The sequence below is a fragment of the Nyctibius grandis genome, chromosome 3, assembly GCF_013368605.1.
Source record: "Nyctibius grandis isolate bNycGra1 chromosome 3, bNycGra1.pri, whole genome shotgun sequence".
Lineage (NCBI taxonomy): Eukaryota > Metazoa > Chordata > Aves > Nyctibiiformes > Nyctibiidae > Nyctibius > Nyctibius grandis.
The window spans coordinates 110639604-110658483 of NC_090660.1; the positions used below are offsets into that span (position 1 = coordinate 110639604).

At 41.6% G+C, this 18880-nt stretch overlaps 1 protein-coding gene across 6 annotated transcripts in view; it reads right to left on the bottom strand.

The window, feature by feature from the left end:
* Positions 1–18880, bottom strand: part of PTK2 (protein tyrosine kinase 2) — a 245096-nt gene that overhangs the window by 18741 nt on the left and 207475 nt on the right. For 5 of the 6 annotated variants that reach the window (XM_068396090.1, XM_068396091.1, XM_068396089.1 and 2 more), the window contains 4 exons: positions 13070–13181; positions 10542–10628; positions 9192–9329; positions 7435–7566 (listed from right to left, as the gene is read on the bottom strand). In XM_068396090.1, the coding sequence (XP_068252191.1) occupies positions 7435–7566; positions 9192–9329; positions 10542–10628; positions 13070–13181 (469 nt within the window). Of the gene's footprint in view, positions 1–7434; positions 7567–9191; positions 9330–10541; positions 10629–13069; positions 13182–13847; positions 14284–18880 lie in introns of those variants that run through there. The other variant, XM_068396094.1, reaches the window with a different exon arrangement.

Genomic DNA, 18880 nt, shown 5'->3' on the forward strand with positions numbered 1-18880 from the left:
ATATCACACAGGAACGCGTCCAGGCGGGTTTTGAATGTCTCCAGAGAAGGAGACTCCACAACCTCTCTGGGCAGCCTGTTCCAGTGTTCAGTCACCCTTACAGTAAAGAAGTTTTTCCTCAAATTTAAGTGGAACCTCCTGTGCTCCAGCTTGCACCCATTGCCCCTTGTCCTGTCGAGGGATGTCACTGAGAAGAGCCTGGCTCCATCCTCTTGACACTTGCCCTTTACATATTTATAAACATTAATGAGGTCACCCCTCAGTCTCCTCTTCTCTAAGCTAAAGAGACCCAGCTCCCTCAGCCTCTCCTCATAAGGGAGATGTTCCACTCCCTTAATCATCTTCGTGGCTCTGCGCTGGACTCTCTCTAGCAGTTCCCTGTCCTTCTTGAACTGAGGGGCCCAGAACTGGACACAATACTCCAGATGCGGCCTCACCAGGGCAGAGTAGAGGGGGAGGAGAACCTCTCTCGATCTGCTGACCACACCCCTTCTAATACACCCCAGGATGCCATTGGCCTTCTTGGCCACAAGGGCACACTGCTGGCTCATGGTCATCCTGTTGTCCACTAGGACCCCCAGGTCCCTTTCTCCTACGCTGGTCTCCAACAGCTCTGTCCCCAACTTGTACTGGTACATGGGGTTGTTCTTGCCCAGATGCAGGACTCTACACTTGCCCTTGTTATATTTCATTAAATTTCTCCCCGCCCAACTCTCCAGCCTGTCCAGGTCTCTCTGAATGGCTGCGCAGCCTTCCGGCATCTCAGCCACTCCTCCCAGTTTTGTGTCATCAGCGAACTTGCTGACAGCACACTCTAATCCCTCATCCAAGTCATTAATGAATATATTGAATAGAACTGGTCCCAGAACCGACCCTTGCGGAACTCCGCTAGACACAGACCTCCAACTGGACTCTGTCCCGCTGACCACTACTCTCTGGCTTCTTTCCTTCAGCCAGTTCACAATCCACCTCACTACCCGATCATCCAGACCACACTTCCCCAGTTTAGCTGCGAGGATGCTGTGGGAGACCGTGTCAAACGCTTTACTGAAATCGAGATAGACCACATCCACAGCTTTACCATCATCTATCCACCGGGTAACATCCTCATAAAAGGCTATCAAGTTGGTTGAGCAAGACTTCCCCTTGGTGAAGCCATGCTGAGTGCCCCTAATGATCCCCCTATCCTTGATGTGCCTAGAGACAGCACCAAGGACAAGTTGCTCCATCACCTTTCCGGGGATGGAGGTGAGGCTGACCGGTCTATAGTTACCCGGGTCCTCCTTCCTGCCCTTTTTGAAGACTGGAGTGACATTCGCTTTCCTCCAGTCCTCAGGCACCTCTCCCGTTGCCCACGACTTAGCAAAGATGATGGAGAGTGGCCTAGCAATGACTTCCGCCAGCTCCCTCAGCACCCGCGGGTGCATCCCATCAGGGCCCATGGATTTATGGACATCCAGGTTGCTTAATTGGTCCCTGACCCAGCCCTCATCTACCAAGACAGATTCCTCCTCTATCCTGACTTCTTCTGAGGCCGCAGGGGTCCAGGGCTCCTCAGGACAGCCTCCAACAGTATAGACAGAGGCAAAGAAGGCATTCAGTAACTCCGCCTTCTTTTTATCCTCTGTCTCCAGGACCCCCACCTCATTCATCAGTGGGCCTACATTGCCTCTAGTGTTGGCTTTACCTGCAATGTATTTGAAGAAGCCCTTTCTGTTGTCCTTGACCTCTCTTGCAAGGTTTAATTCCAAGGAGGCCTTAGCTTTCCTAGTTGCCTCCCTACATCCTCTGACAACAGACTTATATTCCTCCCAAGTGGCCAGCCCCTCCTTCCACGATCTGTACACCTTCTTCTTCCACTTGAGTTGGCCCAGCAGTTCCCTGTTCAACCATGCAGGTCTCTTGGTCCCCTTCCTTGACTTCCTACCTGCTGGGATGCTCTGATCTTGAGCTCGGAAGAAGCAGTCCTTGAACGCTAACCAACTATCTTGGGCCCCCTTACCTTCTAGTACCCTGTCCCATGGGATTTCCCCTAGCAATTGCTTGAAAAGGCCAAAGTTGGCCCTCCTGAAGTTCAGGGTTGTGATTCTGCTAGCTATAGGTCACCTTGAAAAGACACAGAATGTCACGGTTTCTTTCCCACAACTTCTGCGAAGCAAACTAACTAGTTACCAGTTCAGTAGGCATCACCACCACCACTGGTTTCCTATCTGTGGTTACAGGTGAGTCTCCCTTTGAGTCAAATTCAGTACTAAAATACAGAAGGTATACTCTCTCCTAGAATCAACTCAAAAAAAATTAAGTATCAGGATCGGTTTTGGCACTTGCAAACTTCTGTCAAAACCCACAAATAAAAGTATCCTCAGGGGGCCTTTAAAATGGTCGCAATCAAAGAGTTACGGTCAACTGCTCAACGTTCAAGTGGACACCAGTGACGAGTGGTGTTCCTCAGGGGTCGGTATTGGAACCGGTCCTGTTTAACATATTTGTCTGCGACATGGACAGTGGGATTGAGTGCTCCCTCAGCAAGTTTGCCAATGACACCAAGCTGTGTGGTGTGGTCGACATGCTGGAGGGAAGGGATGCCATCCAGAGGGACCTGGACAGGCTTGAGAGATGGGCATGTGCGAACCACGTGAAATTCAACAAAGCCAAATGCAAGGTCCTGCATGTGGGTCCAGCTCTGGAGCCCCCAACATAAGAAGGACATGGAGCTGTTGGAACAAGTCCAGAGGAGGCCACGAAGATGATCAGAGGGCTGGAGCACCTCTGCTATGGAGACAGGCTGAAAGAGTTTGGGCTGTTCAGCCTGGAGAAGAGAAGGCTCCAGGGAGACCTTCTAGCAGCCTTCCAGTACCTGAAGGAGGCCCATGGCAGGGGGGGTTGGAACTAGATGATCTTTAAGGTCCCTTCCAACCCAAACCATTCTATGATTCTATGAAAATGATTTTAACTCAATGAATTAATTGATTTGCTTTTAAATTAATTCTACACACAAGAAGTCAGGGCTGGAAGATTAACATACATATCCTGTGGCCCTAATGGAGTCATTTGATCCTTATGGGCTGACTCTCTGTGCATGCAAACACTATGAAGGAAAGCAGCATGCTGGATGGAAGCGCGAGTATTGCAGCCCACGTGCCAGACTGCAGGGTAACGGGCCAAGGCTTTTAGTCCCAGCGAGCTGCAAGTGCCAGCAGTAGAGGCCATGCACAACTGTGGAGCGCTGCTTTTGGGGATGGAGGTTGTTCGTTCAGCTACTACATGCTATGCCCTAGGTACTAGTAAAATCTTGATTAATCTTTGTCAATTTTATTTTTTGGGGGTGGAAACACCCATACGGTCAAAAAACAACTCAGGAGAAAGTGCAGAATGAGAACTTTATGAATTTCTTGTGATACTGTCTGTGTGACTGAGGGCCAAACACCACAGAATATAAATGAGTGAAAACCTCAGTCCACGAGACTGCAGCACCTAAAAAATCCCAACAGTCAGATTCCTTACACAAAAGGCCCAGCAGACTTCCACTTGTTTGATGCAACATGTCTGTACTGCAGCCATCTCACCCCTCCACCTGCATATGCCCTGGACTGAGACTGTCTTCTACAGTGACCTGCATCAAGCTTTAAGTGCAGTAATGCTCGGTCTTTGCTTCAGCTTCCTCAAAAATAATTCAGATATTTCTGTCCTCGTTCCTGGAGATGCTGATACTCAAAGCACTTTTATCAAGAGAGCATGAAAGCCCCCAAGTTTAATCAGTATCCATTAAAGCTACCAGACTAGTGTGCAACATTCCCTCTCTATCAGGGGGTGGGAGGGAGTGTCAGTCCTGGAAAAGAAGTCTCCCAAAATCACCTCCCCCCAATTCTCTTCTCACCTCCCAATGGATATAATTGGTACAATTTAAAATTAAACAGTTCTTTACTCTCCAGTTTTTACACAAGAGATTTATTTTCCTTCAGGAGCTTCCCATGAAGAGAGATCTGTTTGTTTTCTCTTTTTACAGCAGAATTTCAGAACTGTGGATTCTGTTACGGCTGCAGCTTGGGAACAAAATTTCTATCTCAAGTATTGACTGGTCACATGTTCTCAAAGGACCTGTTTCAGGCAAACTGCTGACACTGATAACAACCTCTCTGAAGACTGGCAAATTTCCATTGCAATTGAATTCTTCGTCTGGGGTGTCTCTTCCAGCAAACACAGCATCAGTGCTGTTTATACTTGTACTAACATGCTTTGAGTTGTATTATTTTCCCTGTAAAAGCAGCAAGAAATTTCAAGTCATCAGCAATTTGGTGTTACTCTGGGGAAATAAAAATTGTCCTAACAGAAACCCCACTGAGGATTTTTATTCTCATTGCAGCATCTTACATGAAATGATTTGCAGTTGCTCCCCTGTGAGTCCAATTCTCAAAAGCAGAAGTGAGATATACTGTAGGACTCTGAAGACTGCAAATAGAGCAGCTTTTGAAAGTGGGCAGTTTAAACTGAGAACACTACGCTGTATGGTTACATAAGTTAAAAATTAAAATCTGGCTCTACTCTCTCTATTGTTCTCTGTGCTCAAAAGGAAAAATATCCTTCTGAAACCCGCCTGTAGCAGGCAAGGGAGAGCCACGCGTCAGCAAAACAATTTTATCAAAATCTAAAGGTTAGTGCAGAAAGGCGTCCCAAAGCAAGTGAGAGACATGACATCAATTTTGAAGAAAATAAGTTGCTTCTCCCCCCTAAATCACCTGGAGTGAAATTAGGCAAGTCCCTTCTCCCAGAGGAAGAAATGTCACTAGTCACTCACTAGAGGACATGGGCCAAGAAGCATGTGCATGTAATATATGGCTTATTTCTACACTGGACCTGTGATTGGACTCTCCTGTGTCAATGGTGGGTGTCCTTCAGGAGATCTGCAAGGCCTCCACGAGGGACTCCCCACAATGACTTTTCTACCATCTTGATTTCTTCACGGCTAAACCTAGAAAACCACATTCCTTTTCCAAGAAACACCCATCTATAAACTGAAGATTCCTCTGACATACATCCCACTATGGGTTCAAATATATCCTGTGGCTATCATGAGCTTATTTAGCTTTTGACACAGTGCATAAATCTGTAGCAGCCGTTCACCAAAACCCCAAACGTTGTATAGTCAAAATAAAAAGTTCACCAAACCCCAGAGTTTGTATAGTCAAAATGTTAGTGTGGAAAGAAAAGAACTGAAGTCTCTTATGGATCCCAGTTCCTCACATTAGCCATTTAAGTTCATGCTTACTTCCACTCAAACTTTCCCATTTTTTTTGCCTTTTTAACCCTCTAAGGGTTTACATCAAACAAATCCAGCTCTGACAAAGCTGCAGAGCTGTACAGCTACTCACAAGTTCATCAGTGCTAGTTCTCCTTTGAGTAGGGGGTGGCAATAGAGATGATGTCTCCTCACAATAAAAACTAACACTCAATGAAAACACAGTAATTTTTTTCCAAACATATGCTAAGATTGTATTACAGATCAAAAGAAAAATCAGCAGCCCCTCCTCAAGCAGCAATTTGGGGGATGGTAAACATCCTAACGGTCCAGAGGCTGAATCAAAATAGAATAACAAACACCACAAATAATTATCATCTATTCTGCAGAAAAAGCCAGAAAGTTCAGAAAGGTCAGGAAGTTTTCTGCAGAAAGTTCCCACACAATCTACTGCCACCTGAAATCACAACGCTTCGCTCTCAGTAAGCACATTAATTCCTCAAAAAGTTCTTGACCACCTTAAAACTTTTAACCGACAATGGGATCGATTTGACCTCCCAGGCTTGTGAAAGTCACTGGTGCCACTCAAGACTGGAAAAGCTAATGCCTAAATTAGGGAAGAAATTTTCCTTTCCCCTCCCTCTCTTCAGCTTGTAATAAATTGGACAAAGCAATCTGGGTACAGTGGTTTCTTTACGGTCATCCACTGGCAAACCACAAATTCCCAAGTGCACTTACAAGGAAACCAGCCAAAAGCAACCTTCAACATCCTTTAATCAAAAGTAACATCTCAACTCTGGCACGGTTTAGATCCTGGCTAGAACATGTACTGGACATGGGGGCATCTATCAGTAGCTCTTAAGAGCTAGTAGAGATTTCTCCCACCTTGGTTGTTTTCAGAACTCTTCAGAACAGCTGATGGCTGTGAATACCATACACAACTAAACCCCTGAGAGACTAAGACAATTCAACTGGCAAGGAATAAGGTCTTGGTAACATCGTCTACGTACAAGATCTGCTCTCCATTCCCACCCACCGACTTCCTATACAATAAAGCATAAATTCTTATTTTCAAAGAACTCAATGTCCTGGCTTCAAGATCCCTAAAAGACTGTTTCAAGTTCTGTGAGACAATCACGACCGGCAGTTTTGATGTTTAAAGTAAAAATAATTCATCTGTACAACTAAGATTTTCTTGGAGACCAGCTCCAGACAGTGCAGAGAACTCTTACAGAAACCATAGACCATTATCATCATCTGCTTTAAATACAGAGCACTTATTTATTCAAACTCACCTCCCTTAACAAACCTATGGCACCTGCATTTATACAAGCATGTTTTGTAACTAGGTACAAAATCAAAAGCTTCCAAACCAAAACATTCCTTGAAGTACACTTCTTAAGACCAAACATGCCACTGATGTTTGTCACAACCCACACCACACCACTGTAAATCATCCACCCGTCCAGCGAGGCTTGTGCACTCACAGGCTCCCCAGCATGAGCCTATACAGGGTAATATGCTACTACCATCTGCTGCTGCATCTGGAGCCATCAGGGTAGGAGAATTATAAAACAGAACTTGAATTTTGACAACCAGGAAAGCAGAGTTGAACTAAAAAAGGCACACCAGTGGCACTGACAACAAGAAACATGGAACAGCAAAGAAACAGCAACAGAAGACCCCATTACCAATGCATCTCTTCTTTCTCTTCCTTGTTATGTTCAGAGATTTTTCCCCATCTCACAGAGCTCTCCATTAAATTATTTCTTCCCAATAACGTGTTTCATTATTCCTCTAGTGTAAGACTGCTTACAACTCTTACTACAGTCAAGGTTCTTAGATGGCTGATGGTTATCCCTTTTTTAGGGGTAGAGTACACACAGATCTATCTCCTTAAGAACAAACAGGCGATCTCCAGATTGGCACAGAATTACACCCACAACTTCCCACATATAAATACTCAACTGGATAAAGTGAGACTGACTAAAAAACCCAGCTGTTCAAGGTATTTATAATACAGGACTCACTCACTAACTGAACACTTAATTTAAAAACTGTTTCTGAACCTACACTTTGGTAGTGACTCCTGTGTTCAGTAAATATTCTAATTTCACAGAAGTGATCAGCTTTAACAAGCTGCAACAAAAAATGAAGAATCAGGATGAATTAAGAAGCACTATGAAACAAAGTATTACCAGGAATCGTTCCTCTTTTTCAAGCCAACGCTGATCTTCTTCCATTTCTTGTTGCTGTCGTATCAATCTCTCCTCCATAAGATGTGTGGGTAGAACCTGGCCCATTCCTCTTATGTCCAAAGTGCCCGAATCCTACAAACCAGAGTAAGTTTACTCAGTCTCACAACTTAAAATTTGTATAAACAGCTGCAAGAACTTACAGATTACAAAAGAACAGATTTTTAAAAGCCCAAATGCACAACAGCAGTCAAGCAGAGTTCCTTCAACTCCTTATAGACTGAAGCAGACCATCAAAAGAAACTCTTTCCAACTGCAAACATTTTATCTGCCTTGCTCCTAATCACTGGGACCAAAAAGACTTGAAAAATTCTGTTCTGTTTTTCAGTAACGTTATCACTTCATATATTGCACTTCATTTAAATTGGACAATAAAACCAGATTTATCAATTTTGTTTTCTTGGTCTTGAGCAACAATGTAACTATCCAGGTGTTAAAAGCTGCAAGATACATTTTTTACTCCAAATATGCTTTTCAGTTTTAGCCGACACTTGCAAAGCATGTCACAAAAACATTTTCAACGATTTTTGGATAAGTTTTTATGCATGTCTTAAGCTTACAATACATAATATACCATATCCTAACGCTGTCTGGAAATCATTAGCAAGTAGTGTATAGATCAGTATTCTTAAGGAAGCCAAGAGGAGTTTGGTAATAAACTTCACTGAGATTGTTCTTAAGTAACCAACTTCCCAAGCTTTTGTGAAAACTTTGTCTGTAACTTATTATTATCAACCCTTGCAGAGCATTCATATGCTTCCACCACACTTTATCCAAGCACGACATCGTTAGACTAAGTTGTTTCTGGAGGGAATAATCTACAGGGATGTTGAACTACTTGTGACTACAATCCTCAGCTATATACAGTGTGAACACCACCAGCATGGCAGCAATGGCAGAATATATGGCCAAATCAACCAAGAGTGAGTAGAGGCGAATTGAAGACTTGGACACCTATCTGCTTGCCTGTAATTAAGGGCTAAGCCTCAGTTATCACTTAGATGTTTATCGGAGGTACAGGGAATAAAGCATTGGTTAGAGAGGAAACGGATTTAAGACAGAAGCTGCACAAAGTGAATCTTTGTGGGAGGATAAAATGGAATGAAAAAAGTATAAAATACTGGAGCAGAACAGGAAAAAAAATGATGGAGGGTTAAAGGGGGAATTTATTTGTTGTTCCTTGCAGCTGCTCTGTGCAACCATGACAGGCTGAAAAGCACCTAACAGGAATACAACTCCAGAACAGTTTTGCAGACCGTTTCATTTTCTGTTCTGGATAAGTTACGGAGAAGCCTCAGATATTTAAGCTATCCTGGATGTCTCCCACAAGAGGTATTTTTAAACAGTAATGATAATATGTATTTTTACATGAATGTTCCCATCTCTATTAACAGCAATAAGTTTCAGCAAAGCCTTCTTTTAACAAATGCAAAATATTTGCTATCACTCACTCACTTAAGTAGTAATAACTTCATCAAGAACTTGTGTAAAGAGTACACTTAAGGCCCAACCTCACATAGGAGGATTTGTCTCAAAAAGAACAGGATTTAGTCATGACACCCATCCCACCCCACTAAGGCAATTTTAAAAAAAGCCAAAGAAACACTTCATTGTCTTACAATAATCTCCAGATGTACCTAAATAATAAAATGTATATTTACTGTACAGAGTGCAACAACAGATATGTCAGTTCACGATACCTCCATGTTTGGTTGCCACACTGATATTTCCTGAGGCCGATGGTTCCAGGAATCTGCTTGATCCAAGAGAGAAGCCTGCCCAGGATAAATGCTGCCTGCCATGGCTGGTATCCCATGAGAACCAGGGTAGCCAGATACCTTTAGGGTTTGGAGGGAAAAAAAAAAAAAAAAGAGAGTTATATTAATAAGATCTATGCTTCCCCATAATTAACAGCTACCTCCCTCCCAAGGAAGCAAATATGACAGTGCAGAAATGACTCAACTCAAGCAGTCACTGAGAGGGAGGAGGGGAAGCAACATCAGAAGAAGGAAGCCAAGGCAAAATAGTACACAAAACCTCTTTTTTAAGTATTTGAGGATGCCTATCATAACGATAACTATTTGAGGATAACTATAACTATATATAAATATAATGATAACTTTTGAGGATGCCTATCACTATTTGAGGATGCCTATCAAAACAGCAGCATTAGAAAGTATATTTTAACCTCTGCAGTCAAGAAGATCAAAGTCCTCTGATGAACAAAAGTGAACCTATTGATACATCTGTAAGAGCTACACATGCAGAGCTGATATTCAGGTTACCAGGAGCCTGCACATCACCCTACAGAGCCATAGAAAAACATACCCTCTAGTGTATGTTACAAGCTTAAGTCTTGAGTGACAGCATGTAATTAGTGTGCTTAGCTGTGTGGCCTGAGAACTTCTCCGCAGGAAATCCAAAGTAGTTTTAATGAGTCTGAAGTATTCATTAAAACAATGAAAACCTTCCCTTCTCCATGGCAAAAAAAAACCTCTTGACTGAGACTGCCGTATATGGCTGTAGCGTTGAACAAACCCAAGAATTCTTAAAGTACTTTCACGACAAACTTTTGTTTTAAATTTCTTCAGCAGCATTAAGAAGAAAAGAAAACCTGTGAACATACAATGTGGTAGATCTAAAAGCGGCTATCGGCCAACAGAAAATAAAAATGTTTCAGAGAAACATCAGGGAGCAGAGTACCAATAAGCCCAAGGAACGTCCACCAGTTAATGCCATTTTATAAGGCAAGTAATTTCATAGCTCAGCACAAATGTTAACATGAACACCACATTCCTCCATAAATACAAAAATGTCTGATGTGTTTCATTGTAGTGTTAGGAATTTGAGCACCAGATCAGATATGAAAATATTTGCCATCTGGAGTAAGCCTACCAGGTTCAGTTCGGGCTTTGGTCCGATGTAAAGCAAAACCCATTTAACAGAACAATGAAATTAAACCATGTAAGAAGTGACTTAATCCCACCAGCTGCAACTGAGCTATAAACCCCACATTTGAAAAAATACACACACAGTGTTGAACGTAATACCTGGTAATGATTTGGCTGTACCATATGCTGTGGACTTGGATAAAACCCTTCACTGGATCTCGGACTGGGGTAACCAGGCCTACTGGGCTGTAAACATAAAAGAATTTTTAGACTCTTTAGAAACTCAAATCTAAAACCAGCAAATTACTCTTTGGTGAGACAAACATTTACAGGTGATGCATCGCAAAAGCAAGCTCAAAAAAAACCCCCCTGAAATAAATATTCTAAAATGACTAACTTTTTTTTTTAAACCACTAAAATTTTTTCCTCCATTTTTGCTTGGAAATGGAAGCAGCTGAATTGTTTGCTAGGTATGTCAATAAATAACGCTTGCTCTGTGAATTCTTTGTGCATATTTAATTGTTTGCACTAAATGACCCACTCTGTGCTGTTTAACTCTAGAGAACACATCAGCTAAGAACATAATTCTTAAATCAAGTTTCCAGGTGCAAATATAGCATTGTTTCGAAGTTCACAATCTGCAGTACTTAAAGTTTTGCTTTTAATTTGTTGCTTTTGCGACTGTTCCCAAAAGTAAATTCTTTTGCTTCAGTCAGAACACAAATCGAACTGGTCTGTTCAGCATGAATATTTCCATGTGTTCTTCTGAGGACTAAAGTTAATTCTGATAATTAAATTCTGTGTAACTAATTGCCTCAACACAGAAGGTGCTTTTAATCATATTGTGAACTCATGGTCCAAAGGTATATTTGGGTGTTTTTTTTGATGAGGAACAATGCTGCTGGGTGTTTCAGGAGGACAAAAATCATCAAAGAGGGAAAAAAAAAGAACCCAAACCTCATTGTTCTGCAAATGGGCTCCCTCAGTCCTTCTGGCAGTTAAAGGCGACCACCACATCACTTTGAGACTGCAGAATTTTATCATCACTTTATGAAAAATGTCATCATTCTGTACTAGGATATTTTCTCTTAGGTTTCTAACTGAAATCACTGTGACACGTAAGTAATTCCATAGTACAAATTGTGATATCCGTGAATTATTTGAGCACGTGTAGAAGTTTAAGGCTATAAATAAAATGGAGTTTAAGACTGTAAAGACCTGAAACTTTTATAATGAGTTGTTGGAAGAAAAAAATCAGTTGTCACCATTAGAAAATTAGATAATAACATAAGAGATACTTAAAATCTCGTATCAACAAAATTCAACTTGTTCAAATGTCATTAGTACGCACATCTGTATTTTACATAAAAATACTGTATAAAAAAACCTAGCCAACAACTGCATCACATATACAGTGAGGACATATTAACCTCCACAAAAAAGATACGCAGTGGTAGCACTAATTTCAATCTTAACACATCTTTTGTCAAGTGTTTCAGTTTATACATCACACCCAAAGCTCTAATGATGATCACTTCTAATATGGTGTAGTTCATATATCACATTAGTAAAAGGTACTTATTCTATCTGGATCAGCCCCAAGGCTTCAAGATCAAATGAATTTTTCAAACAAGGCTGTAATAATTAAGTAGCAGATTGTTCCAATTTATGCAGTTTATTTGCCTCTGTAACTCAGAACAGCATCTGTTTATATACACACACCAAATCCTGCTAGTTCATCTCAGATGACTAAACAGGTTGATGGATTGTTTGCAGTTTTCAACTCTGAAGTGAAAGCAACAATTCCAGTGCCCATATTTCTTGGTCGCCATAAAGCTATCAAAATGTAGAACCAAGCTTGGAAATCTATCAGGGTACGGGGAAACAAAACAAAATCAAAGTAAGTTGCCTTCCTATGACTGTTGGGGGAGTGGGCAGCAGAAGGTGCCCACGAGTACTACTGAAATCATGACCTGCACCAGAGCTTGCGTATACAGGAATTCATCACCAACCGATCAGAACACGGATAATGTTCCACATTACAGTGGTGACTGCACAAAATTCAGTTCTGCAAAATACAGGCTTGATCCTTAAAAGTGCAAAATAACTCCAATGAGAAGCAGAGAAGTTACTGAGAGAAGTGAGCGCTCGGCAACTGGTGAGGTTAGACTGCCACAGCTGCACAACACATCAGTGGCATCCAAACAGGACAGACTTGTAATGAAATAAAATTCAGTCTAAACTAAACCACATAAAGTCCTTGGAAGCAAAACCCTAATTTTCTGTTCATAATAAGGAAAATACAGTTAGTTGATTTCTTCTATCGTCTCACTGATGTGTTATAAATGAAACTTCACGGTGGTCTGAGAACTCATTAGCTTATGTTTCATAGGAGTGCTACAAGAAAGAATAAAGAAAAGGCCAGGCAACAATTTTGTGGCAGTCTCTTACAAGTTAAACAACAAGCAACAGAAAATTGTTAGTGCGATATTACAGCATGGCTCAGTTCTAATAACAGTTCAAGGAGAGCTGGGTCATTCCAGGCAAATACTAGAGATGATGACAAAACTGGCTAGAATGCCGTTGTTTGAATGAACCCGTCAAAGGAGGCTTTGAAGAAATAAATGGAATAAAAAGGGGTTTTTTTGTTTGTTCTTTAAACATGCATAATTTGCAGTATTAGCTACCTTGGGAGGAGCTTCGTCTGATCCTCCTGAGTCCCAGGATACTGTGACTTGTCGCCTGGATTCCATTCGCATTCGTTCTTCTTGCTGCAGCTTCTCTTCCTCCAGTATTGTACTAAGAAAAACGTATTAGATTTAAGTAAAACTCCAGTGCAATGTCTAACAAACCTCTCCCCAGAGCTCTCCCATTTTTCAGACTAACAAACACTGTTTCACAAAGTGATTGAGCACTGAAACACCAACTTCTTTTACTTATATTGATTAGGTTTTGGAAGACCAGTATCAGGAAGAAATACTTCTGTAGAATTACCAGTGTGCTTTTAGTAACAGAAGCAGCACCGAGTTTTTAGGAAGCTGTGGTTGATCTTGTACAAAAATTTTTTTGCATGTTAATAGTTCTTTTGACGTGTAATTACACAGAGAAATCCTCAAAGATAATAAATCGAGCACTTACTTGCATGAAAACTTGTTTTTCACAAGAAAATATTCTACTGAACTGCTGCAAAGGTTCAAAACAAACTGAAAATGTTCTTTACTGAAACTCAACAGAGCTTCAGATCACTGAGATTTCTTTCTTCTTTTTTAAACAAAGCAATCAAAAAACATTTTCAATACTATGGCTTCAGCTCTTACATTTTAGCTGAACCAGGAACACATTCAGCAAAGTAATTTAGCAAAACAGAAATATCTGACAGTATTCACTCAGCTTCTAAACACGCAGGTCAAAAGGCTACATTTACAACAAAGTACAAGACAGTAGTAAAACTAGTTCGCTACTTACCACTGTTCTGACTATTAAAAAGAGCGTTTGAAGTTCAATGTGATACTGCTGCCCCCGCAGCAGCCTCCTCCCAGTTCTGCTATGTGGATTATTACTGTTGGATATTTGCCATTTGAAAAATACTCAGAATAAAGCTTTGAAACAAGGAGCTGCAAACTCGTCGGAGCTGCACACTACATGGATGGTCTGGAGATGTGAGTAGGGCAGATTATTTACATATCGCTATCCCCAGTGTAAAGATAATCCTGTAAAGGAGCTATTCCAGCTTTACCACTCAAGAGTTTCCAGAAACAAAGCTAGGTTCTGAGTTTGTAATCTCCTGTTCAGTCTGCTAAATAACCACCCAGAATTATTCATGCAGGGGGATGAGATCAACTACAACACTCTATTCTAATCTTGGAACTTCACTGCTTATTTCGAGAATAAATTCCTGCTTGGTTGGAGAAGAGAACTTTGCTTTTCCCTACTCAGCCCACCCCCCAAAAAAAACCCGATGCCAGTTGAAAAAACAGAGAAGTCATCTCATCTCATTGCAGCTAAACCAAGTTTATAAGTATTGCTGCAATTTCAATCCATCATTGCTGCAGTAACACAAGAATGTGGAACGAAAACAAAATCCGACAAGTTGTTTGCAAAAGTCATCCTGCTATAACTACCACAGAAACACGGCTACAGCCCAATGGAGGGAACTAAAAAGAGGAAATCTTTCTATTTTACCTCTCTCTTCCTTCAGAATACAGAAAATGAAGCATTTTCTACTTGAACTCACGAAGAACTAGCAAAAAAAACGCCGCTTTAAAGCTACGTCATACTTCAGCTATTCAGCATGCATTTTTATGTAGCAGGAGAAGTCAGCCAACATGCATCCATAGCCACGAACCATGATTATGAACTTTCAAGAAATATCTCAAGATTCAAAAAAAACCCACAACAAAACCACAGAAAATGCCCACCTACACACTGCGTGAATAAAATGTGTATTTTTAATAAAGCACAGTTAATCTAATCTGAGCAAAAGGAATGGAACAGGAGTCAGCTAAAAGCAGCCACCTAAATTTAGAGATGGCTTATTGACAATTTGGGGTCATGAGTATGATTTGTCACAGCACGGTCCTGTTTTTTCCATAAAAAGGAATGAAACTCCAATACCTATCTGCCTTGTTATCAAAGCCATTTCATCTTTTATCTGTACTTTTTACAAGGGCATGTAGTGACAGGGTGAGGAGTAATGGTTTTAAACTGAAAGAGGGGAGATTTAGATTAGATATTAGGAAGAAATTCTTTGCTGTGAGGGTGGTGAGACACTGGCCCAGGTTGCCCAGAGAAGCTGTGGCTGCCCCCTCCCTGGCAGTGTTCAAGGCCAGGTTGGATGGGGCTTGGAGCAACCTGGTCTAGTGGAAGGTGTCCCTGCCCGTGGCAGGGGGGTTGGAACTAGATGATCTTTAAGGTCCCTTCCAACCCAAACCATTCTGTGATTCTATCTGTGGTGCCTCAGTATTTAATACAATACCATTAACTTCAATCGTATCACTGGAAATGACAAAATTCTACTGAAACGACTTGTTTTTCCTAACATAGGCTCAGCTTTTTGCCTTGCAACTCTAATTCATCCCACCCTGCTCTTCCGTTGCCTGTGTCACCATGAAGTCCCTTCCCCAGCATCCCAGTAAGTAGCCTGGTCTAAGGCTGATCAGCTGCAGCAGAATTTGTACTTGGATGCCCTTGGGTACTGCTGACAAGAATATAAAATAGAGATGCCTCAGAAAAGCGTTATTCGAAAAAACATGAAGAATATAAATGACTCACAGAAACGTCTTTGTTTTTACAAAGGGAAGACCAGTCCATAGACGGAGTAAAAGCGTGCCAAGAGATATTTTTGACCTCATCTCAGTGCAGCTGCTCAAGTACACTGAACAGTTTATTAGAATTTGCAGAAGGTCAGGAAAGTCAGATCTAGGCATATTTTCCCAAACTGCACATATTTTTAGCAGCAAAAAGGAGCAAGCAGAGAAGTATTTCTATTCATATGATTTCCCTAGCAAATCTTGAGGTACTACAGACAAACTTAACTCATCTGCTTGGCTAGGTTAAGCCTGATGAAAAATCTCAACTATTAAAAGTTTGAATAACTGATAAACTTAGTTAATTTACAAAGAATCCTTTTACTGAAACTGGCCTGTGACATTGAAAAGGAAACATTTACCAGGAGCTTCAGTGCAGGAATATCTGAAATACTAAAACGTATCCTTACATTTCAAAAGGCACAGGATTACCAGTGTTTGCTCCTACGGTGGTGCAGGAACCTACAATAACTGCTGACCCTGAACAAGCAGCTTCTTTTTTTCTCTTTGTGGTCTCCAGCCATCAGAAAGGCAAAGCTGGATGGAAATGAACATGTTTTCGCATAATGCTCCTTCATATGGATTATGCTTAAAAGCACCTTCATATGGATTATAGATTATTGCTAATGGTCACTGTCAAAAAGCAAAAGGCTGATGAAGGATTTTGCAGCCTCCACCATAAGCGAGTCCAAAGAAGGGCAACGCAGCTGGTCAAGGGTCTGGAGCACAAGTCTGATGAGGAGCAGCTGAGGGAACTGGGGTTGTTTAGTCTGGAGAAAAGGAGGCTGAGGGGAGACCTTATCGCTCTCTACAACTACCTGAAAGGAGGATGTAGCGAGGTGGGTGTTTATCTCTTCTCCCATGTAAGAAGTGATAGGACGAGAGGAAATGGCCTCAAGTTGTGCCAGGGGAGGTTTAGATTGGATATCAGGAAAAATTTCTTCACCAAAAGGGTTATGAAGCATTGGAACAGGCTGCCCAGGGAAGTGGTGGAGTCACCATCCCTGGAGGTATTTAAAAGCCGTGTAGATGTGGTGCTTAGGGACATAGTTTAGTGGTGGGCTTGGCAGTGCTGGGTTAACGGTTGGACTTGATGATCTTAAAGGTCCTTTCCAACCAAAACGATTCTGTGATTCTATATATTTCAAGTATGTGTTGAAACATATTTTTGGCAGGATGCCATGAAGAAAGAGGACTCAAACTGCCCTCACTCTTACCAGTTTTGTTTCTTTTCTTTATAAGCCAAATTTCAGGACCTAGGTAAACGCAGTCACAAAAAGGCTCAAGTCCAGTTCTCATCAGTTAATTACAGAATCATAGAATGGGCAGGGACACCTTTCCACTAGACCAGGTTGCTCAAAGCCCCATCCAGCCTGGCCTTGAACACTGCCGGGGAGGGGGCAACCACAGCTTCTCTGGGCAACATGGTCCAGTGTCTCACCACCCTCACAGGAAAGAATTTCTTCCTAATATCTAATCTAAATCTACCCTCTTTCAGTTTAAAACCATTCCCCCTCATCCTATCACTCCATGCCCTTGTAAAAATCCCTCTCCCCCTTTCCTGTAGCCCCTTCAGGTACTGGAAGGCTGCTAGATTTCCCCCGAGCCTTCTCTTCTCCAGGCTCAACAGGCCCAACTCTCTCAGCCTCTCTTCATAGGAGAGGTGCTCCAGCCCTCTGATCATCTTCATGCCCTCCTCTGGACTCGCTCCAACAGCTCCATGTCCTTCTTATGTTGGGGGCCCCAGATCTGGACGCAGTATTCCAGGTGGGGTCTCATAAGAGCGGAGCAGAGGGGGAGAATCACCTCCCTTGACCTGCTGGCTACACGAATCATCTCACTGTTGTCATAAAAACAGACTTTAAAAGCACGAATCAGTCTTTTTTTTTCCTTGTTTTTCTTTTTTTTTTCCTTTTCATTCTTTTTAGAGCTGTACGTAACGTGACCTGCAGCACTAGGATGCTAGTGGGGTCATCCACTCTGTTACAACCTGTGCTGCTTCATCAGGGATTAACAGAGGGCCAGAGCGACACTCTTATCCCAGGAATGATACAACAGCTGCTCAATTTTCCTATTTTTAGGAAAAGGGTTAGTGATAGGTACTTTAAACAAAATTCCTGCAATGATGCAGTGAAAACGTCATGCAATTACATTAATTTGAAAGCTCAAAATGAAAATCCAACTTAATCTCCAATGCAAAAAACACAGTTTTAACAGAATTACCAACCAAAGGGACATTTAGGGCACCACAACTCACAAGCAGAAGCCTGGGAGCGGACTTAGAAGAAAGCCCGTGATTATACTGGTGTTACCTTACCAACACACACTTCCAGCATATTGAACATAGCAAAGAATAAAGTAAATTTAATAAGACACGCATGTATGAGATAGTGTATGGTTATAGTGAGTGTATGATTATAGTATAGTAAGTGTATGGTTACAGTAAGTGGCTAGGAGTCATTCTGAGGAGAAATGCTGTAAAAGGGATATTTTTTGTGTACATTGATTTGGGGGATATATTCATTTGGGTACACTGAACACTTTGCAAAGGGCCTTTTCTGTTATTTACCATGTAGTGCAAGGTTAAAAATCTCTTCTACACAAAATCAGCAGCAACACATGCTTCCTGATTAAAATATCCCAGATTCTAGTTCTGACCCAGTCAGCGACAGAACTGCAGGAACAGCATTTGCCTGACTTAACCTCACTTTTATCACCCTCCAAGTTGAAAAAGGGACCTAAGATGTGAGGAGGAATTAAATTTGGAAATCCACAATCCACCCATTTGTTTCTGTGTTTGCTGTGAAGACTAACCCACCCCTATCCACTTTGGACAGATGAAATGCTATAAAATATCATGCCTTATTATTACCCTAATAACACTGTATAAATTCTACAGAAATCAGCACCTTTGCATTGCACAAACAGCTGCAAATAAAGTTTGTGCAAAGCAGACGTTACTCTGAAATGGGAAAAGCATCAAATAACAAACAGAGAACACATGAAATGCTTATTCTCCCATCAGTGCTATTTCAGATGCAGAAAAGAAGGTTTTTTTCCCAAAGCCATGGACTTTTTCTTATTAAAACAGAGAGGAATGTTGCGGTGCTGTATCATGGGCTTCAATTGAACAGCCAGTTTGCTCTCAGCTTGAAAAGACTACCCTGGATAGGATCCAGAACGAGCAGCAGC